A 22,615-nucleotide genomic window follows, 5' to 3' on the forward strand; every position below is an offset into this window, starting at 1 on the left:
GGGGTAAATGTCCACGTCAGCTGCAGGCTCGTTTGTGGCTGACAAGTCCGATACGGGACAGACAGACACGGTTGCAGCGGTTGCAGGGGAAAATTGGTTGGTTGGGGTTGGGTGTTGGGTTTTTCCTCCTTTGTCTTTTGTCAGTGAGGTGGGCTCTGCGGTCTTCTTCAAAGGAGGTTGCTGCCCGCAAAATTGTGAGGCGCCAAGATGCACGGTTTGAGGCGAGATCAGCCCACTGGCGGTGGTCAATGTGGCAGGCACCAAGAGATTTCTTTAGACAGTCCTTGTACCTTTTCTTTGGTGCACCTCTGTCACGGTGGCCAGTGGAGAGCTCGCCATATAACACAATCTTGGGAAGGCGATGGTCCTCCATTCTGGAGACGTAACCCATGAGAGTGGAAAGCACCAGATTCCTTGGAGTCCATTTAACAAGTGACCTATTGTGGACACACAACATCTTCTCACTTGTCAGGAAAGGGCAACAGTGACTGTAGAAGACTGAAACAGGCAAGGCTACTGGCCACTATCACGTCAACCTTCTACATGAATTCTATCGAGAGCATCCTGGCTGGCTGCATCACCATGGGAATTGGAATTGGATCAGAGGTCAGTCGACAGGACCATATAATTGGCAGAGAGAATCACTGGGATCTCCCTTCATCGATGTGATCCACTGGGGCCATGGTCTGAAGATGGCACGCAAAATCATTGCTGACCTTTACCACCTCGCACACAGCATCAATTATCTACTCTCACTGGGAAAGAGATACAGGTGTATCAGAGCCAGTAATACCGAGCTGAGAAACAGTTTCTTCCCACGGGCAGTGAGAAAGCTGCACGATGAAAGGAACTGCTCATACTAACCACCTGAGACTCTAATGTTTATGAAACGATATTTATGTATTGATGTTTATCTGTGTATGTATTCTTTGTCTGTATGTGTGCTATGTCTGATTGTGCATCTGCATGTTTTGGACTGAGGACCAGAGAACACTTTTTCATCGGGTTGTACTTGTGGAATTGAATGGTAATAAACTTGAATTTGAGCTCTGGAGGTGAATCCATTGAAACTCACTGACTCCGAAAGGACTCTCTTTTGCTTCTCTTTCTTTGACTGTAAGGGCGCCAAGCAATTTCTGCTGATAGAGAATCTTTGCCTGAAGGCAGGGTCAATGTAGTTTCGTGCAGTATTACATCTATTTTATTACAAGACATTAAAAGAATCTTCAATCTTCTTGCATCTAGAATCTTCTTGAATCTTCTTGATGGAAAGACCACAGTTGGTCCTGGTTGGCTGCAAAACCACATGTTGCATCACGCTGAGCTCAAGCACAGCTTAGGGCAACGCGCTCAGCCCACTAACGTTCGTGCTGATGACTTGTGACTGCAGTGCCAGAATCATCAGATTTGTGGAAGACCTATCAGTAGGTGGCCCATCAGCAAAAATGATGAATCACATTTCAGAGAGAAGACTGAAAGGCTTGTAAAATAGTGTGACATTGTCTCAATGTGGACAAAGCAAAGGAGATGATTGTGAACTTCAGGAGGACCATGATCTGCTTTCCTCCACTACACATCTGTGGTTCCGTCATTGAAAGAGTGGAAAGCAAAAATGAGCATAAAAGGTATGGCCTATCCCGGACTCACAACACCTCCTCATTAGTGAGGAGGGCAAGGCTACCAGCCCCCATCTTGACAACATTTGACAGGAGCACAATTGAGTGTTCTGTCTGGCTGCATCATTGGGTAGTGTGGTAGCTGCTGAGCATCAGAAGTCTATAAAATAGCTGAAATTATCACTGGAGGCTCCCTCTCCTCAAAAGGTGACATTTACTGGGAGCATTGTCTAGACAGGGCTCAAGGAACCATCCCGTGCACAATATCTTCCATCCTCTACCACCAAAAAGAAGATCCATGAGCATCAAAATCAGGGCTTTATAGCTTTTTCCTGCAGGTTGCGAGAGTGGTGAACGGTCTCCTGTAACCGTGAAAATCATCCCGAATACTTATATGCATTTTTTTTTTAATTATTCATGTGATCTTTATGTGTGTTGTGTGTTATTGTTTGTGCATCAAGGTGTGGAGAAATAATATTTCATCAGGTTGTATACGTACAACTAGATGACAGTAAACTTGAACTCGATTTTCCAATTCTAACTCCCTTATAATTATGCACATGAGCATATTACAATTATGAGGCCATCCCATCCGACAGGGCATCACTCCTTCTGCTGGAAAATAAAGCATCTGCCATTATTTTGTGCTAAACTAGGGGCGGGCAACCTTTTACCATGCATGGGCTGAATGGTGTGTCAGTGGTTGAATGGCAGGGCTCACTGATGGTACCATACATGGTACCATAAATACAGAGATAGATAAATGGAACAAACAAACAAATAAATAAAGAGACAGCCATAGATAGATAGATAAACAAATAAAGAGATAAATAAATAAATAGATGGGATGAATACGCTGATGCATTTCGGATCAGAGAAGGCATAGAAACATAGAAGATAGGAGCAGGAGTAGGTAATTCGACCCTTCGAGCCTGCTCCGCCATTCAACGAGATCATGGTTGATCTTAAAGTTCAGTACCCCGTCCCCGCCTTCTCTCCGTAACCCCTAATTCCCTTATACTGAAGAAATATATCTAATTCCCTCTTAAATATATTTAATGAACCTGCCTCTACTGCCCTCTGTGGCAATGAATTCCACAGATTCACCACCCTCTGGGTATAGAAATTCCTCCTCATCTCGGTCCTAAATGGTTTGCCTATTATCCTCAAACCATGGCCCCGGGATCTGGATTTTCACATCATTGGAAACGTCCCATCTGCATCCATTCTGTCCAGTCCTGCCAGAATTTTATATGTCTCTATGAGATCCCCTCTCAATCTTCTAAACTCCAGCGAGTACAATCCCAATTTGCGCAATCTTTCCTCATAAGTCATTCCTGCCATTCCAGGTATCAGCCTGGTGAATCACCTCTGCACTCCCTCCATTGCAAGAACATCCTTCCTTCGATAAGGTGACCAAAACTGCACACAATACTCCAGGTGGGGTCTTACCAAGGCCCTGTACAGCTGCAGTAAGGTATCCTTGTTCCTATACTCAAACCCTCTTGATATGAAGGCCAACATACCATTTGCCTTTTTAACCGCCTGCTGTACCTGCATGCTTGCCTTCAGAGACTGGTGTACAAGTACCCCTAGGTCTCTCTGTACTTCCCCATCTCTTAATCTTCAAAGCTGGAAATGCATCCAAATTCATGAGTTAATCATTAAACTGACACAATTAAAAAAACATAAAACTCAAATAGAGAAAAATTAGTCAGTAATGAAAACAAAATAACTAACCCCGAAACAGACGCCAGTGAGAGGGGGAGAATGTCACGATGGAATATTATACAAAGAGATGATGCTCTCGTGCAGAGAGACGGGCGCGTCACTGAAGGAGTGAGAGAGAGAGAGAGAGGGGGATTTACGCACAGGTAGGGTGAGCCACAAGCAAAGAGAGAGAGTCACACAGGGAGAGGAAGCGCCACACAGATGATTGCAGAGAGACAAGGAGTCACACAGAGAAAAAGTCTCACATAGAGAAACAGGAAGAGAGAGAGAGAGAGAGAGAGAGGGAGAGAGAGAGAGGAGTACCACACAGAGATAAGCTGAAAGAGAGTTAAGAGGTGGTGTTGCAGAGAGAGAAAGAGAGAGAGAGAGAGAGAGAGAGAGAGGAGTACCACACAGAGATAAGCTGAAAGAGTGTTTTAGAAAGAGATGGTGTTGCAGAGAGAGAGGTGGATTCTTACAGACACAAGTCTCACACAGAAGAGATGGGTCTCAGGCAGGAGAGAAGGCTCTCACAGACAGTGAGATAATGTCACTGTGAGAGGAATGAGAACACCACCATGGGGATAGGGGGGGGGGGGAGAATGATACCATGAAGGGGGAGAATGACACCACAGGAGGGTGAGAACAACACCATGAGAGGGGGGGAGAATGATGCCATGAGAGGGGGGAATGACCCTGTGGGAGGGGGAGAACGACATCATGGGAGGGGGAGAATGACACCATGGAAGGGGGAGAGAACATCACGTGGGGGAGGGTCTTGCGCAGAGGGTGGGAAGGGTCATGCTGAGGTAGGAGGAATCACGCAGTGGTCAAAGGGAGTCTCACACAAAGGACGGGGGTCTCCAGCGAAAAGGGCATGTGGGGATCTCACACAGAGGGTGGGGGAGGAGTTTCATGCAGAGAGTGGAGGGTGTCTATCTGTTATGTTTCTGTGTTACTTGGTAGCCTTCTTAAAGAACTTAAAGATGCAAGATTCAAATAACAAAAGAGACTACTTATTCATGTCTTCGACCATCTCAGGAAACTGTTCACACTCATATACATACTCCCCTCATTCGTACACTACAGTTACTACAGTGAGAATGGTGTATTCTTACGCTGATACAAAATAGTTCATATTATCCTGACTATATAACATCCCTCCTTCTCAAGATAAAGAAAAATTTAGTGTCCTTTATCACTTTCTTTCCAGTGCAATTTATGTGAGTGAACTTGTACACCAGTTTATTTACACAACTCTTTTTAAATAGTTCTTCGCCATCTTGTGGATTTGGCTGCGACCGTTGAGCTGTGTTGCTGGTCCACGTGGAGGTGATGTAGCTTGTTGTACTTCACCTGACAACTGCTGTGTTGATGTTTCAGTATTAGTGGTTGTGGTCTATTCACTTGATACCTCACTTGATATTGGTGTTACAGGTTTTGCTGGTATTAAAGCTTTCTGCTTCATTACATCTTTGTGTCAGCCGAATGTGAATTCCGTTCCTCCTCAGCTGATTGCCAGAGTTTGTCTCGACGATGTATGATCTTGGTGTCTCAGCTTCTCTGAGACACCATGTTTTCAACATTGGTTCTTTAATATGCACATGCTGCCCTCTGAAGAGTTCTGGCAGTGTTTGTCCATGTTTGTTATAATGCTGGTATCCTTGTGTGTCACCCATTCTTCTTCTGGTTTCCTCCTGGTCTTCTGGAGGGTGTATTTTGCTTGGCAGAGTTGTCTTATATCTCTTTCCATTTAGAAGTTCTGCCGTGGATTTCATGTCAGTCCTTACAGGTGTTTCTCGTAACGATAGAAGGGCGAGGTATGGGTCTTCTTTTGTTTTGCGACACTTAACTAATGTGCATTTCACAGTTTGCACTTGTCTTTCAATGAACCCATGACCTTTGGGTTAGTATAGGGATGATGTAGTGATAACAAACCCATACTCTGCAGGCAGCTTTCTGAATTCTTATGACGTGAACCATGTTCCATTGTCACATATTACTTGCTCGGGTATTCCATGTTCAGCAAGGAGCGCTCTTATTTCTCAGGGGATAGTTGATGCTCTCAGGTCTTTCACCCTTTTGATGAATGGAAACTTAAAGTAGTAACAGGCCACTATTAAATGCCACGCTTGATTCTCAGTGAACAGGTCTGCTCCCACTTTGTGCCATGGCCTGACAGGTACTTTTGTTTTTATTGTGTGTTTCTGTACTTTTGACGTATCTTCTTCATCTGGATCTCAAAATTGAGAGAGATCAACTGCAACTCCTGGCGGCTATCCAGACCTAGAATTGCTGGTCCATCTGCATCTACTACGTAGAATGTACAGAGGATGTTCTTTCCCTTATGGCAGCCATTGATCTTAGCTCTCCCTAGCTGCTTGATCGCGAGTCCACCATAGGCCATTAATGTGACATTTGCTGTTTCCAATGCACCGTCATTTGGAAACCCTTTTATTATGTTCTCTGGGAACATCTGGCAGTGGAGTCTGAGTGGAAGGACGTTGCTTTGTGATCCAGTATCCAGCTTCACCTTTAGGTTAAATATCATAGGCTTGTTCTGGATTGTCCTCTGTATTTGGATCCTTGTGTCCAACTCGCTTCCTTCTTTCATCTCACTCGACATCTTGTGAAGGTGTATGGATTCTATGTCCAGTATCTGAGTGTCAGGGTCCTCATTGTTGTTTTCTTTTATGTGGTGGATCTTCTTTTTGTTTTTTTTAATTACTGTTTTCTTCATTCCAGACTTGCACATCTTTGCCCAGTGGTTTGCTTTACCACAGGCTCTACATGCAAAACCATATCGGGGAAAAAATTTTTGGTCATTGAAGGAGTGTTGTCTGCCGTACTTCCTGCAGGTCTTGTGGGGTTTGCATTTTTCCTTCTCTTTGCTAGGGTGGGTCTGCGTCGATAGGGATTTCATTTGCATCCTTGTGGCTTTAAAGGCTCTGGTTGTATCTATAACTTCAGCCACCTTCATGCTATCCTTCCCTATAAGAGACTTCTGCACTTCGTAATGGGAACTCCCCCATATTAGTTGATATAAAGATCAACTAATCTTTCCTTTATATCCTTAAATCTCCATTTTGCAGCAACAATTCTATGATTAGACCTGGGTTCAAGGTGAAAAGCAAACTTTGCAAATATCTGTTCTGGATCATGTTTCTCCACCTCTGTCAGCTCCCAGCTATTAAATAAATCAAGCCCTCGCTCCCCTGTCCAGAGAAGTATATAACTGACCTTCTCCTCTGCATTTTTAAAATAGTTTTTGAATGATAAATTGCACTTCTGCTGAAACTTTTTAAATGATTCAAGAATGTTTTCAGCTTCCCAGCCCATCACTGGATGAACGGCTGTTGCTCCAGCAATTACTTTTCAGTAATGATTTTTCTCTTCTTCCCCTTCGTATTTCAGTGACTTACAATCAATTGTATGATTTTATTTTTGTTCTCTTCCGTTGCTACCATGTTATGTCTCTGTTGTTACTTGGGAGGCTTCTTAAATAACTTAGAGATGCAAGATTCAAATGACAAAAGAGACTTTACTTACTGATATCTTCCACCATCTTAGGAATCTGTTCACACACACTCATATACATGCACCCCACAGTGATGTTCTAAGTTACAACAGTGAGGTGTGTATTCTTACATGGTTACAAAATAGTTCATATTATCATGACGCAGAGGGTGAAGAGAGTGGAGAGGACTCCAGCGCAGAGAGCAGGGGATGGGGAAGGGTTGTATACACAATAGAGGAAGGTGGGGAGGCTTGTATACAAAACAGAGGATGGAGGGGGTGTATCCACAACAGAGGGCCGGGGGGGGGGTGTATCCACAACAGAGGGTGGGCGGGTGTGTAACCACAACCGAGGGCGTGGTTCTCCAACTCAGAGAGCGGGGGAGCTGCGCATAGAGTGGGGGAGCCGCGCACAGAGAGGGGGAACCATGCATAGAGTGGGGGAGCCATGTACGCGAGTGGGGGGGGGGGTGACGTGCACAGGATGGGGGGGAGCCTCACACCGACGGGGGCAGCTATGTACCGGGCCAGATAAATTTGGATTGCGGGCTGGATCTGGTTCATGGGTCGAAGGTTGCACATCTCTGTGCTAAGGGCTTGACTGCAGCACTGATCTGAATACCTTCTAACTCAAAGGCATCTGCCCTCATTTTGTATCAGCAAGTGATTACTGAGCAGCACATTTATCTGACAGTCACAGTCTGCATTATGGGCAAGTTTTTGACTATGGAATAAACTGTGATATTTCTGAATTGTGCCGCAGAATGACCTGCGTTCCAGAAACCCCAGCAATTCTCTAGCCTTTTGCTTGCATTATATTGAAGCTAAAAGTTTGTGCTCCATTAACGTTCAGAATTCAATTTTAGACTAACTCAGCTGATGAGAATGAACTAATTGCTCGTCTCATATTTCTTTCTATTTGGATACCTGACAGTCAAGCAAGTAGGTTGGTTTTCCTTCGTGAAGATTTGGTTAACATAAATACTTTGGCTCAATGTTGAGAAACATCAAGCTCAAAGATCAGGCTGATGGTGCTGTTTTACAATGTCTCCCGGAAGACTTAGCCGACTTATGTCAAACTGATCTAAATTTCCCAATCATTAATCACTTATCCATTTTAATGCTGTAGAAACAAGAGTCATGCAGCAATTTTCAATTATCAAAGATACATAACCAATATTTTCAACTTAGGCCCTGAATAAAAACAGTGGGAGTGGGGGTGGAGCAGGGGGAGGGAGATGTGCACAGGCCTATAGGCCAGAGGTCATTGTTGGAAAGGGATGGGAGTTTTGTTTTTTTTGGCTTGGCTTCGCGGACAAAAATTTATGGAGGGGGTAAATGTCCACGTAAGCTGCAGGCTCATTTGTGGCTGACAAGTCCGATGCGGGACAGGCATACACGGTTGCAGCGGTTGCAGGGGAAAATTGGTTGGTTGGGGTTGGGTGTTAGGTTTTTCCTCCTTTGTCTTTTGTCAGTGAGGTGGGCTCTGCGGTCTTCTTCAAAGGAGGTTGCTGCCCGCCGAACTGTGAGGCCCCAAGATGTACGGTTTGAGGCGATATCAGCCCACTGGCGGTGGTCAATGTGGCATGCACCAAGAGATTTCTTTAGGCAGTCCTTGTACCTCTTCTTTGGTGCACCTCTGTCATGGTGGCCAGTGGAGAGCTCGCCATATAACATGATCTTGGGAAGGCGATGGTCCTCCATTCTGGAGACGTGACCCACGCAGCGCAGCTGGATCTTCAGCAGCGTGGACTCGATGTTGTCAGCCTCTGCCATCTCGAGTACTTCGATGTTAGGGGTGAAGGCGCTCCAATGAATGTTGAACATGGAGCGGAGACAACGCTGGTGGAAGCATTCTAGGAGCCGTAGGTGATGCCGGAAGAGGACCCATGATTCGGAGCCGAACAGGAGTGTGGGTATGCCAAAGGCTCTGTATACGCTTATCTTTGTGAGGTTTTTCAGTTGGTTGTTTTTCCAGACTCTTTTGTGTAGTCTTCCAAAGGCGCTATTTGCCTTGGTGAATCTGTTATCTATCTCGTTGTCGACCCTTGCATCTGATGAAATGGTGCAGCCGAGATAGGTAAACTGGTTGACCGTTTTGAGTTTTGTGTGCCCGATGGAGATGTGGGGGGGCTGGTAGTCATGGTGGGGAGCTGGCTGATGGAGGACCTCCGTTTTCTTCAGGCTGACTTCCAGGCCAAACATTTTGGCAGTTTCCGCAAAACAGGACGTCAAGCGCTGAAGAGCTGGCTCTGGTTGGGCAACTAAAGCAGCATCATCTGCAAAGAATAGTTCACGGACAAGTTTCTCTTGTGTCTTGGTGTGAGCTTGCAGGCGCCTCAGATTGAAGAGACTGCCATCCATGCGGTACCGGATGTAAACAGCGTCTTCATTGTTGAGGTCTTTCATGGCTTGGTTCAGCATCATGCTGAAGAAGATTGAAAAGAGGGTTGGTGCGAGAACACAGCCTTGCTTCACGCCATTGTTAATGGAGAAGGGTTCAGAGAGCTCATTGCTGTATCTGACCCGATCTTGTTGGTTTTCGTGCAGTTGGATAACCATGTTGAGGAACTTTGGGGGGCATCCGATGCGCTCTAGTATTTGCCGAAGCCCTTTCCTGCTCACGGTGTCGAAGGCTTTGGTGAGGTCAACAAAGGTGATGTAGAGTTCTTTGTTTTGTTCTCTGCACTTTTCTTGGAGCTGTCTGAGGGCAAAGACCATGTCAGTAGTTCCTCTGTTTGCGCGAAAGCCGCACTGTGATTCTGGGAGAATATTCTCGGCAACACTAGGCATTATTCTATTTAGGAGAATCCTAGCGAAGATTTTGCCTGCAATGGAGAGCAGCGTGATTCCCCTGTAGTTTGAGCAGTCTGATTTCTCGCCTTTGTTTTTGTACAGGGTGATGATGATGGCATCACAAAGGTCCTGAAACAGCTTTCCTTGGTCCCAGCAGAGCTTGAAAAACTCATGCAGTTTGGCATGCAGAGTTTTGCCGCCAGCCTTCCAGACCTCTGGGGGGGATTCCATCCATACCTGCTGCTTTGCTACTTTTCAGTTGTTCAATTGCCTTATATGTCTCATCCTGGGTGAGGACCTCATCCAGCTCTAGCTTTAGGGGCTGTTGAGGGAGCTGGAGCAGGGTGGAATCTTGGACTGAGCGGTTGCCACTGAAAAGAGATTGGAAGTGTTCTGACCATTGGTTGAGGATGGAGATCTTGTCGCTGAGGTGGACTTTGCCGTCTGAGCTACGCAGCGGGCTTTGGACTTGGGGTGAGGGGCCGTACACAGCCTTTAGAGCCTCGTAGAAACCCCTGAAGTCGCCAATGTCCGTGCTGAGCTAGCCTCGCAAGACTCAGAAACCTGGCCAGGAATCCTGGGCAAGCATGGTGTCGGCAAGTGCAACGACAATGGGCGCCTCCTGTTGGAGCTCTGCGCAGAACAGCGGCTTGTCATTACAAACACCCTTTTTCAGCAGAGGGACAGCCTGAAGACTACCTGGATGCATCCCCGATCCAAACACTGGCACCTCCTGGACTACGTCCTGGTGCGAGAAAGAGACAAATGAGATGTGCTCCACACCAGGGTCATGCCCAGCGCGGAATGCCACACTGACCACCGGCTGATTCGCTGCAAGTTCAACCTTCACTTCAAGCCAAAGCCCAGGAACAGTAAAGCCCCCAGAAAGAGGTTCAATGTTGGAAACCTGCAGTCAGACGAAGCGAGAGGAAACTTCCAGGCAAACCTCAAAGCAAAGCTCGACAATGCAATCCGCCTCACGGACTCATCCCCTGAAACCCTCTGGGATCAGCTGAAGACTACCATACTGCAGTCCACTGAAGAGGTACTGGGCTTCTCCAGGAAAAACAAGGACTGGTTTGACGAAAACAGCCAGGAAATCCAGGAGCTGCTGGCAAAGAAGCGAGCTGCCCACCAGGCTCACCTTACAAAGCCGTCCTGTCCAGAGAAGAAACAAGCCTTCCGTCGCGCATGTAGCCATCTTCAGCGCAAACTCCGGGAGATCCAAAATGGATGGGAGTACAGAAGAGAAAAATGCTGGGAAGTGATGAAGTGATAGTACTCTGAAAGGAGAGCTGGAGGAAAGAAAACAGAAAAGCAGAAAGAGAGAGAGAGAGAGAGAGAGAGAGAGAGAGAGAGAGAGAGAGAGAGAGAAGGGAGGGGCCTAACAGAAACCAGAAAAGTTGAGATTAATGCCATTAGGTTGGGGAGTGCCCAGGCGGAATATTAGTTGTTCTTTCAATTTGAGGGTGGCCTCAGTTTGGCAGTGCTTGAGGTCATTGCCAATATTCCATCTGGGCATTCTCCAACCAGGTGGCATTAACATTGACTTCTCCAGTTTCCCCATCTGTCTCTCTCTTCCCCTTCCCCTTGTCTTCTTTCCTCCAGTTCTCCACCCTCTTCCCTTTCAATTCAGAGAGCTACCCCTCCCTCTATCTCTTCTCAACTTTTTCTCTTCTGCCCTCCCACCCATATCCAGCTAAATCCTCTTGTCTGTGCTCCTCCCCCCTTCCCCTCTTCCCCACCTCCACCCCTCCCCCCTCCACCCGCCTACCTGCTTTTTACTCATACCTTCTTGACAAAGGACTCAGGTCTTTGCTACACATGGAACGCTGTGTGACTTGCTGAGTTTCTCCAGCACGTTTGTGTATTGAACCACAATCACAGTTGTCATGATAATGAATATGTATGAGATGTACCGGAAGTCACGTGGTATGAGAGAGAGGTAAGAACACAAGCAGGAGAACAAAGGAAACGGGAGAATAAAGCCACTGAGAAGTTTACCTGATAAAACTTGTGTTTAATGTTTTATTAACTTCACATTTCGGGCCACAAATGTGACATTGGCGACGAGGATGAAAGAAGCTTGAAGAAAATTAAAGACTAAACAAGATTACAGAGGATTACAGACAACTTCAAGGTGATAAGAATTTTCTCTTTGTCTCAGTACTTTTGGGGCTGGAATATTTCCTCATGGCTGGGGCAGACAGTGACTTTCTAACACATAGTGGAATTGCTCATTTTGACCCAACGGGTGATGCAAGCACTGTAAGTGTGAAGTGGAAGGCATGGCTGGAAGAATTTGAATCCTACGCCGACAGTCGTGGCCTATTTCTAGATACCGGTACAGTTGAACAAAAAGCGCAGAGAAGGGCATTACTTCTTTTCACTGCTGGACCTGCAGTTTGGGAAACATTTAAGACACTTTTGAATACTGGAAGAAAGGATGAGTACCGGAAAGTGGTAGATGCATTAAATGCACACTATGTATTGACACTGAATGCTACATTTCAACGCCATTTGTTTCGGAGAACGAGACAAGAAGATGGCCAGACAATTGCTCAGTACGTGACGAGACTACGCCAGCTAGCTGTTGGATGCAATTACATGCCAGCTGATTTGGACAACCAATTATTGGATCAAGTCGTACAGCACTGCAGATCAGATAAACTCAGAAGACGTCTACTGGAAAGAAGGAGTGAGTTGGAACTCACTGATGCTTTAACCATTGCTGCTGCATTAGAGGCTGTTGAAGGGCAATTTCATACCATGACCCTGAAAGACAACTCAAGCCAGCAAATTAAGAGGATCTCACATCGCCATAATCAGCCAAGATATGCGTCGACACAGGACGTGGAGTGTTATCGATGTGGAAACCGAGGTCACTTTGGAAAAGACCCATGTTGCCCGGCCAAAGGCAAAGTTTGCAGAAAGTGTGGAGGTAAGGACCATTTTGCAAAGAAGTGCAAAAGCAAGTCCAATGCAGACCAGAAGAGGAAGAGTACAACTTCCAAAGGCAAAGCATGGGGGAAAGGAAAGTATCCTGGAAAGAAAGAGACCATTCGCCAGATAGACGGTGACGATGATGATGCCCAGGAGGGACAGAGGTGTTACCAATTTACGTTGAATGATGTACGTCATGAGAAGGTCCCAGTGATCATTGGTGGAGTGACAGTTCAGGTCATTGTAGACTCAGGCAGTGACAGTAATGTGATTGATTGACATTTATGGGAGAAGTTGAAAAGGAAAAAAATCATCTGTACCTCAAAGAAGTGTTCCAAGAAACTGTATCCATACACAGCAACCAAGCCATTGCAGACCATTGGATGTTTTACTGCAACTGTTGAAGCTGGAGATAAGTACACCAAAGCAGAGTTTATGGTCATAGAAGAGAGGGGAGAACCATTGCTGAGTAGAAGCACAGCGCAAGACCTGGCAATACGTCATATTGGAGCTTGTGTCAATTCAATTCAGTCATACGAGGATATGAAGCAAGAATTCCCCGCAGTCTTCCAAGGAGTAGGAAAGCTGAAAGGTCGACAATTGAAGCTAGCAGTAGATGAAACGGTCAAACCCAAGGCACAACCAATGCGCCGAACTCCGTTTGGACTTCGTGGGAAAGTCGAAGCCAAAATTAAAGAATTGATCGAACAAGACATTATTGAACCTGTGGAACATTCGACACAATGGGTCAGTCCCGTAGTGATTGTGCCCAAACCAAAGGGTGATATAAGACTATGTGTTGACATGAGAATGGCCAATGAAGCTATAATTAGAGAACGACTCCCTATACCAACGGTGGAGGAAATACTTCAAGAACTAACTACCAGCAAGGTATTCTCAAAAATTGATCAAAATGGGGCTATCATCAATTAGAGCTGGATCCAGGTTCCCAAGATGTGACAACATTTGTGACTCACTGTGGATTGTATCGTTACAAGAGACTATCATTTGGAATTAATGCAGCTTCGGAGATCTACCAGTATGAAATCCATCGAGTGATTCAAGGCATTCCTGGAGTTGCCAACATTTCTGACCACATCATAGTCCATGCACCAATGAAGGAAGAGCATGACAAACGGTTGAGGCGTGTACTATCTAGACTACAGGAGGCAGGCCTTACCGTGAATGGAAACAAGTGCCAGTTCGGTGTGTCAGAAATGGACTTCATGGGACACAGACTTACACGGGAAGGACTAAACCCTGCAGAGGTCAAGGTGAAAGCTATTGAAGAGGCACGTGCACCTCAGAACGCAACAGAGGTGAGGAGTTTCCTGGGATTGGTCAATTTTTGTGCAAAGTTCATTCCTAATTTCGCTACAGTGGCAGAACCACTAAGGAAACTAACCAGGAAAGGTGTATCATTTCATTTTGGATCTGAGCAGAAGAAAGCGTTCACAGCACTGAAGCAAATCCTGACAGATGCACAAACTCTTGGATATTACGATCCGGCGGCATCAACCAAAGTCATAGCGGATGCCAGCCAAGTTGGTTTAGGAGCCGTGTTGGTCCAGATGCAGGATGGAGGACCAAGAATCATTGCCTATGCCAGCAGATCGTTATCAGATGTGGAAAGAAGATACTCTCAGACAGAGAAAGAAGCACTCGGACTTGTATGGGCCTGTGAGAGGTTCCATGCATATTTATACGGCATTGAATTTGAACTCATCACAGATCATAAGCCATTAGAGGTGATCTATGCACCTAGATCCAAACCATGTGCCAGAATAGAGAGATGGGTACTCAGACTACAACCCTACAAATATAAAGTAATCCACATTGCAGGGAAAGCAAACATTGCTGATCCGCTGTCCAGATTGGTGAAGGATGGATATCCACAATCCAAGTCAGAATTGGGAACAGAAACAGAGAGCTTTGTACGCTTCGTAGCTATTCAGGCGACACCGAAAGCTGTGACTAAGAAGGAAGTCGAGAGAGAATCCGAACGTGATCCAGAACTCAAGGAAGTACGAGAATGCATACAGAGTGGACAATGGGACAAGTGTACTCACAAGGCTTACATTCCCATTAGAGACGAACTTTGTTGCATCGGACAGTGTGTATTGAGAGGTTGCAGATTGGTGATACCGCAAAGATTGAGACCGAAGATCGTATCCTTAGCACATGAAGGACACCTAGGTATTGTTGGTACCAAGGTACGGTGGCCAGAACCAAGGTATGGTGGCCAGGTTGTGATAAGGATGCAGAGAAATTTGTTAAAACTTGTCACGGATGTCAAATCACAAGTAGGAGTAATCCGCCAGAACCGATCCGGAGTACGCAACTCCCGACAGGACCATGGATCGACGTAGCTGTTGATTTTCTTGGACCTTTACCGACGGGTGAATCAATTATGGTAGATTACTACAGCAGATACTATGAGTACGTGGTGTTGAAGTCCACAACCACTGAAAAAACAATACAAACGTTAGCAGAGATATTCGCAAGATATGGATTACCTGTTACATTATACTCTAACAATGGTCCACAATTCATTTCAGAGACATTTGCGGAATACATGAGGACCACAGGTATCCACCATCATAAAGTGCATGTATGAGTACTGTAGGAAGTAAATTTTATGTAGTTGAGTTATAGTATTACCATTAGTTACGATGTTTGTATGTTTCCGAGGGATATTGATAAGTGAAGATAAAGTTTATTTCTGATAAAAGGAGGGATGTCATGATAATGAATATGTATGAGATGTACCGGAAGTCACGTGATATGAGAGAGAGATAAGAACACAAGCAGGAGAACAAAGGAAATGGGAGAATAAAGCCACTGAGAAGTTTACCTGATAAAACTTGTGTTTAATGTTTTATTAACTTCACATTTCGGGCCACAAATGTGACAACAATGTCTACTGTCTTTCTTGTTTAACTCACTTACCCATATGTAGCTTCAGCCAGATCTGCAGTGGAAACAGTGCAATCACAGACCAGAGGATTTCCTTGCAGTCGAACTTCATCTATTCCTTCAAATTGCACTAACAACTGGTCATTCAATCTAGAGGGTTTGTTACTTTCCAGGTCCAGTGTTGACAACACCCTGAGGGACTGAGGAACTGCTCAGAATCTGGATCTCTAAAATGACAAGGGCATTGAAAGCCATGGAATGGCGCAGATTAATCTTACAGTCGTTCAGATTTCACACCCTGAAGCCTCTCAGCTCAGAGGGTAGGATGTAATTATTTGAAAGATTGAGGAAGATTAAATTCCTAAACCTGCAATTTCCTACTTTTCTCTAAATCAGATGCATTCACTGAAACGACTACAACTGGTTAAAGTAGCAGAAAGATTTTTGGATATGTTGGTAAGATTCTTTCCAGTGCAATTTGCTGACTCCTGGGAATTGCATCAAAAACTCAATGATATTCAATTATTTCCAAAAGGACATCAACATTCTCAATTCCAACAAGATTGACTGCAGTGTTAATTACATGAAGTTGAAATTACATAAAGGACCATATGTTGCAAAGACAAAGTTACATCACTGACGTTTCTGGCTTGAGCCATTCATCAAAAAGTATGAGAAAATGCTGGTGAGTGCCAGAATAAAAGAGTGGGAGGGGGAAGATGATAGGTGGAGAAGAGAGAGAGAGGGGACGACTGCACTGGTGGGGGGTGGTGGTGGAAAGGCAGAGCTGTGTAGGTGAAAGATCTGCAAAGGCTGGAAATGGGGGAGGGGGAAGAAGCAGGTTTAATGTAAAGCCGTGAAGTCATTGTTCATGCCATCTGGCTGGAGGGTGCCCAGGCAGAAAATAAGGTGCTGTCCCTCCAGTATTTATAAATATTTATTTTAATTATTGATGTGATCTTTATGTACAATGCATTGTGTGCTTTTGTATTTGCACCATGGTCTGGAGGGACACTGTTTCATCAGGTTGTACATGTACAATCAAGTGATCATAAATTTGAATTTATCCCTAATTCCCACAGGAGAATCAGGGTTAGGATCAATTCATTATATAAAAATGGTTACCCGTGTCAATATGGGTGTACCTTGCATATACGGTACACAAAAAGACTGGGAAATTAGCCAAAAATGGCTGCTTCTATATTGAAAATTAGTGAACTACCTTTTCAAAGGTGGGTTGGAAGGAGTGAGTGAGGAGAGTATAGAAGGGGATGGTGCAATTACAAAGCTTTAATAAAACTATAATCCAGATTTTACAACCCTTTTAATTAATTAACAACAGCTTTGCCATTGGAAAACTATCATGGTCCTTAAAGTGGAGAGTAGGAAATTGTTCATGCCTATCTTTAGCTTGTGTATAGTACAGTAATCATATATTCTCCTATCACTGATGACATTGCAACACCACTGGACCCTTCTTCTCACAATTCCTTCTTCATTGACCTTCTCTTTTCCCCACTTTCTCCTGTACATCACTATTGTGAAGCCAACCAGATATTTCCATCTCTCGAGGCTTACTTACTCCCATAGTTCATGGAAGAACCAAGCTTCAACCATTTCATCAACCACATTATTCTGATTAAACCATCTTCCCTCCAAATTTTCTCCAATTATTGTCAGTAGCTCTGTGCACTCTTCGCCCGTCTCTCTATTTCTCATCACAATTATCTTCAAAAGTCATTCTCAGGGTCTGCAAAGTACTGAACCATCTTTGGAGCCTTTTTATTAAAACACATTGAATGGGGTGTACTCTTCCAAATTCCTATATATACAAGTATGAGAGAGGTTTCTGCTTCTGCTAAATCTATTACACATATTCAATATCAGGCAAACTTCTATCTCTTCCAATTCAGTATTAAAAAGACGAAAGATGTTGTTCCTTGTCAAAAAATCCTGTCAGTGATGGTCACTGTTTCAATTGGAAACAAAGTAATTGCATTCTTTACATATTATTCGATGCAAAATGGAGATTCTAACTTAATTTTTTAGCTCTGAAGATAGGTATGAGAGAGAAAATGTCCTGTACCTCCAACTCTATAACATTGTCCATCACTGCCTATGCCAATTCTCTGATGGATCCCACATCCCTGCCAGGTTTTGGGAAGGGCGAAAAGACAAAACAGCAGTTGACTTTTCAGACGTCAATTCCACCACAATCTTCAGAAAAGAGCATGGAACTCTTTCCTCCTCCTCCCACCCCCACCTGTTTTTCCTTATTCCCAGTGAAGGGCTTAAGCACAAAACATGGCTACTTTTTACTTCCTATTGAGGCTGTGTGACCTGGTGACTTTCTCCAGCACTTGACTCCAGCATCTGCAGATTTTCTTGTTTATCTTCCTCATGGAAGATATGACTCACACACAAATTCCCAAAAAAATACCTTGACCAATGAGTCTCCGCTCTACATAGGAAGAATTTCAAAGTCACTTACTGCTAGCTGTATTTTGCAAGGACTAATTACGTATAGAACAGCTCTGAGGCTTCCTCAGGAGAACAGCACCAGTCAAATACAATTATGCCCAATGATGGTCATGGTCTGACTGAGAATCCTTTTAAAATCAATATTTTCAAAATATTGCATTAAAATACAGGTGCTAATCATGATCAATAAAAGTATGTCGTGACTTGTCACACTACAATTATCCAGACCTCATTTGGATCACATCAATGAGGTCTTCACCACTCTGAGCTCATTAAAGTGATTTTCAAGGTTATCATTATGCAATATAAGATTTGTAATTTGTCCTATCTGTAGATCAGTCATTATGTTCATATCCTGTATATGGGGCTCTGGGGGATTTTTAATGCTGGCGCACGGCAGTGGCCATGTTCTGATACTTTGCCTCTTTGATGAATATAGTTAATAAACTTGGTTTGAAGTTAATTCACCCGCTTTCATTTATCTAAACACGCAACATAGTGTCAGAAGTGGGATGTCCAGGATTTTTTTGTCCAGAATTTGTTTTTATTTGAGTGACAGCACAGCTAAACGGTGAATATGGAGGATGGATTCCCGAGGACTGACCCACTTGTCTTTGGCGGTAACATCGCCGAAAACTGGCGGATCTTTGAACAAGGATATGATATTTTTGTTGCGGCGCCACACTCTTGACAACCCAGCCCGTATTCGAGCATAGCTTCTCCTCAATCTAGTGGGATCGGAGACCACTGAACGTGAACGGTCTTTCGTGTAAGCAGGAGAAGGGAGAGATCTCGGCGGGAGAGGACCAATTCTCGTTCCCACTGAATCCAAAGAGGATCCTGAATGTCTCAAGAGAAAATTTAGAGAGATGTGCAGCCCTCAAACCAACATTTCTGTGGAAAGACACAAGTTCAACACACAAAATCAGTAAGCTGGTGAGACAATTGACTCATATGTCAGTGATTTAAGAATCAAAGCAGTTTTTGGAATTCTCTTTGAGGAGCTTATTAGAGATCGACTAATCTGTCGCGTTAATATTGACAATATGAGAAAGGGGCCACTGTGTGATAGTGATTTGACATTAGATAAGGCTATCTCCACCTGTCAAATTCATGAGATGACAGAAGAGCACAACAGAGCTTCAAAGCCAATCCGTCCAAAACAAAAGCAATCAGTGAAATGCCAGCACCAGGAAATGTCCCAGCTCGGCAAAGATTCCTGGGGATGGTCAACTATCTTGGAAAATATATTCCAAATTCCACTGTGACAACTACTACACAAGGACAATGAATGGACTTGGCATGAACAGCAGTAAAATGCTTCAGAAGCACTAAAGAAGCACATGTCTTGCCCACCGGTTCTGTCTTATTACGATTCAGTAAGCTGGTGCCTCACTGGTCCACTGCAGTGTAGGGAGGGGTATTGCATTCCAGCCAGCACAATTTATCCACCAGCCTCTGAGGGGGTATGTTAAACGGTGAGCTGAAGTAAATGAACAACCTGACATATGAGGCATCATTTCCCTAGGTGGGTCAGGGTGGAGCAGAGGGCCAAGGCTACGCATCATCTGTGGACCGGTTTGGACAGTAGGCAAACTGGAGCTGCCCCAATGTCATTGGAAGGTGACCTTTGATGTGTTCCATCACCAACGCCCAAAGCACTTCATTGATCATTGATATCATTGCCACTGGGCAGCAGTCATTCCATCTGGTTACCATTGCACAGGGATGATTTTGGCTGCCTTGGAACCTATGGGGACAGTCAACTGCTGCAATGTGATGTTGTAGATATCCTTTATGACCTCCATCAGATGAGCCACACAGTCCTTCAGCACCTGACCAGGTAGGTTATCTGGACCTGCTGATTTGTGTGGGTTTACCCTGTATAGGATTCTCCTCACTTCAGCTGTGGCTATGTAATGTTCCTGTTCTTATGGAGGTGACAATGCTTTTTTTGATGTTACAACAGTGGCCAACCATTTCGATGCTGCCCCCCACTCCCACACCAACATGTCAGTTCATGGCCTTATGCACTGCCAAACCAGGGTCACTTGTAAATTGGAGGAGCAACATCTGGGCATTCTCTAACCCGATGGCATTAACATTGACCCCCTGGTTTCTGCTAGATCACTCCCTGTTCTCTCTCTCTCTTCCCTATCCCTCTGTCTCCTTTCCTCCAGCTCCCCATCCCCTTCCATCTCCACTCACAGAGCCATCCCCCTTCCCCATTTTCTCATTCCCTCACTCCCTTATCCCTCTGCCTGTTGGCACGTGCTCCTCCCATTGCCCCTCACCCTACCATTTTATTCAGGCACCTGCCTACATTTTGCTCACTCCTTAATGAAGGGCTCTAGGCCTGAAACGCTAGTTTTGCATCTTTATCTTTGCTCAGCCTTCAACATAAGAGGCACCAAACTTCACTCCATCGAGGACATCTACATGAGGCAGTGTCCAGACTGTCTAAATATCAAATTCTCTCCGTGAAAGTCACCTTGGCAGTAGCCAGGAAGTGTATAATGGTTATGTGAAGTCTGACTCCCAGTTAAATACCACACAATGGAATATGGAAATGCAAAATTGCATTCCCTTGGAGAAAATCACTTACAATCTAAGGGGAAACATGACACATTTGTTAAAGTGTGGCAGCCACATCTGAAATACATGGGTATGTAGATTGACTAGCTAGCTCCCCCTCCCCATGAAATACGGATATTATAAAAACCTGTCTTAGTAGGGAAAGGAGTGGAGTTAAGGATGTGGAACATGGCACAGGCAACGCGTGTGTTTTTTTTAGTTTGGTTTTTCTTTTATTTCTTACTTGGGTCATTTAGTTAATTAGGTTGTTCCTTTTTTAGGTTTTTGGCGGGGGCTCTGAACCCCACTTGTACTTGTATAATCGGTCTGGTTATGTGTTTGGGGTTGGGGAGAACAAAAACACAAATTCTGTACGTTCAATTAATGATGAAAAAGATTGTATTGCTAGTTGAAATTACTTTGAGTCTGTAAAAAGTCAAAATAAAATATTTTTTTAAAAAGCAGCCTCGATCTTCAAAGACCCCCGTAGCCTCTTCACTTTGCGACCACTGGGGAGAAGGTACAGGAGCCTAAAGGCGAGCACTCAACAACACAAGGGCAGCTTCTTCCCCCGCTGCCATAAGATTCCTGAATAACCAATGAACCAAAGACACTGCCTTACTTTTCATGCACAATTATTTTTATTTTTTATAGTAATGTTGTAAGACGGTTATAATATGAATGTTTAGTCTATGACGCTGCCGCAAAACATCGATAAATTTATCGATAAAAACGATAAATTTTGATTCTGATTCAATGTAACCAATTTGTTCTCAGCAAGTTCTTACCAGATTCTAAGTAAACAAATACTCTGATTTATTTTGTTTCAAATTGTTGGATAAATATTTAGTTTAATACAAAAAGAAGGTCCTTTGTTTTTGAATAATATCATGGAACCTGAAACGACAACTGGAACCTTTCATTAATCTTGTAGCGTCCGCTGGGGCCGCGCTACCAAGTAAAGAGACGTGCACACAAGGTAAATGTAAAACAAAGACTGGATTTACTGGTTTGAATTCTCCGAGTGTCCGTGGCAGCCCGCCCACTTCTGGTGACGTACCCTCTGACTTCCAGAGGTGACGTCATCGCGTTGCAGTGTCACTCTCCAGCCGGCTGGTCACTACCCAGAAATGGAGGGCTCTTTAGCCCGCACGTGGCACTAGGTGTGGGCTCCTTCTCGGCAGTGAAGGGGAGCCTATGCCATCTCGGATCGGCGTGTTGTGGCGATTCAGCCCATTTACTTGCGCAGTCGCTTGGCCCGCTACAATCTCTCATGCAAAAGGCAATATTTCTGACAGTATATTATCTTTTCAACATTGTTTTGTAGTAGCAATCTGAATTTGATGTTGAAATCTATGGAATGGGGCTTCAAACCCACAACATTTTGAATCAGGTGATTGGTTATTACCACATAGCCAAGCATCACTACTCACTCCACCATGCTAAATTTCTCTGGATAGGTCTAAAAAGTGCAAATTATATTGTTCCTGCTAATTCTTCGATAGCACCCTTATAACTTGATATCCAGTGTCTAGAAAGACATAAAGACAACAATCTGAAGTATTGTATGTTCCTGATTATTTAAAAAGTATTATGAAATTTTCTTTATTTTCCCATCAGACCATTTGGAAGACTGACAGTGCATGTTGCTACCTGAACTCCAGTGAAAGAGTTTGCTGCATCTGGACATCTCTCACTTGTTTGCAGACATATGTAACATTTCAACTCAAACCTAATCTCATGGCGACAGTAACAATTTCTGCCAACCAGAGTAAGCAAGATCTTTTGTCTTATACTTTGCATGTTCTCAAAACTGCTTGCTCGGTGTCACAAGTTTTGGTTGGGCAATCAGAACATTACAAGAGAGACATCACTCATATGTCTCAGCCTGTTGACTGCAGGCAGATGGGGGAATATAGGTGAATACTGTTGGCTGTTTAGCATATTTTAGCCATAGTTTCCGACACCAAAGGAGGAAAATTAAACCATGGTACACAGACCCTTGTGGTAACACGATGACTTCCATCTCTTCCCCTTTCAACCAACTCAAGGTTGTTTGATGA

At 44.3% G+C, this 22,615-nt stretch overlaps 1 protein-coding gene across 2 annotated transcripts in view; it reads left to right on the forward strand.

The window, feature by feature from the left end:
• Window positions 1-22,615, forward strand: part of c5h1orf210 (chromosome 5 C1orf210 homolog) — a 50,415-nt gene that overhangs the window by 17,641 nt on the left and 10,159 nt on the right. For both annotated transcript variants that reach the window (XM_069939027.1, XM_069939026.1), the window contains exon 3: window positions 22,173-22,323. Coding sequence is in view for 1 of the 2 variants with exons in the window: in XM_069939026.1 (XP_069795127.1) it covers window positions 22,293-22,323 (31 nt within the window). In the remaining variant the exon portion in view is untranslated. The remainder of the gene's footprint in view (window positions 1-22,172; window positions 22,324-22,615) is intronic.

Source organism: Narcine bancroftii, chromosome 5 (assembly GCF_036971445.1).
Source record: "Narcine bancroftii isolate sNarBan1 chromosome 5, sNarBan1.hap1, whole genome shotgun sequence".
Lineage (NCBI taxonomy): Eukaryota > Metazoa > Chordata > Chondrichthyes > Torpediniformes > Narcinidae > Narcine > Narcine bancroftii.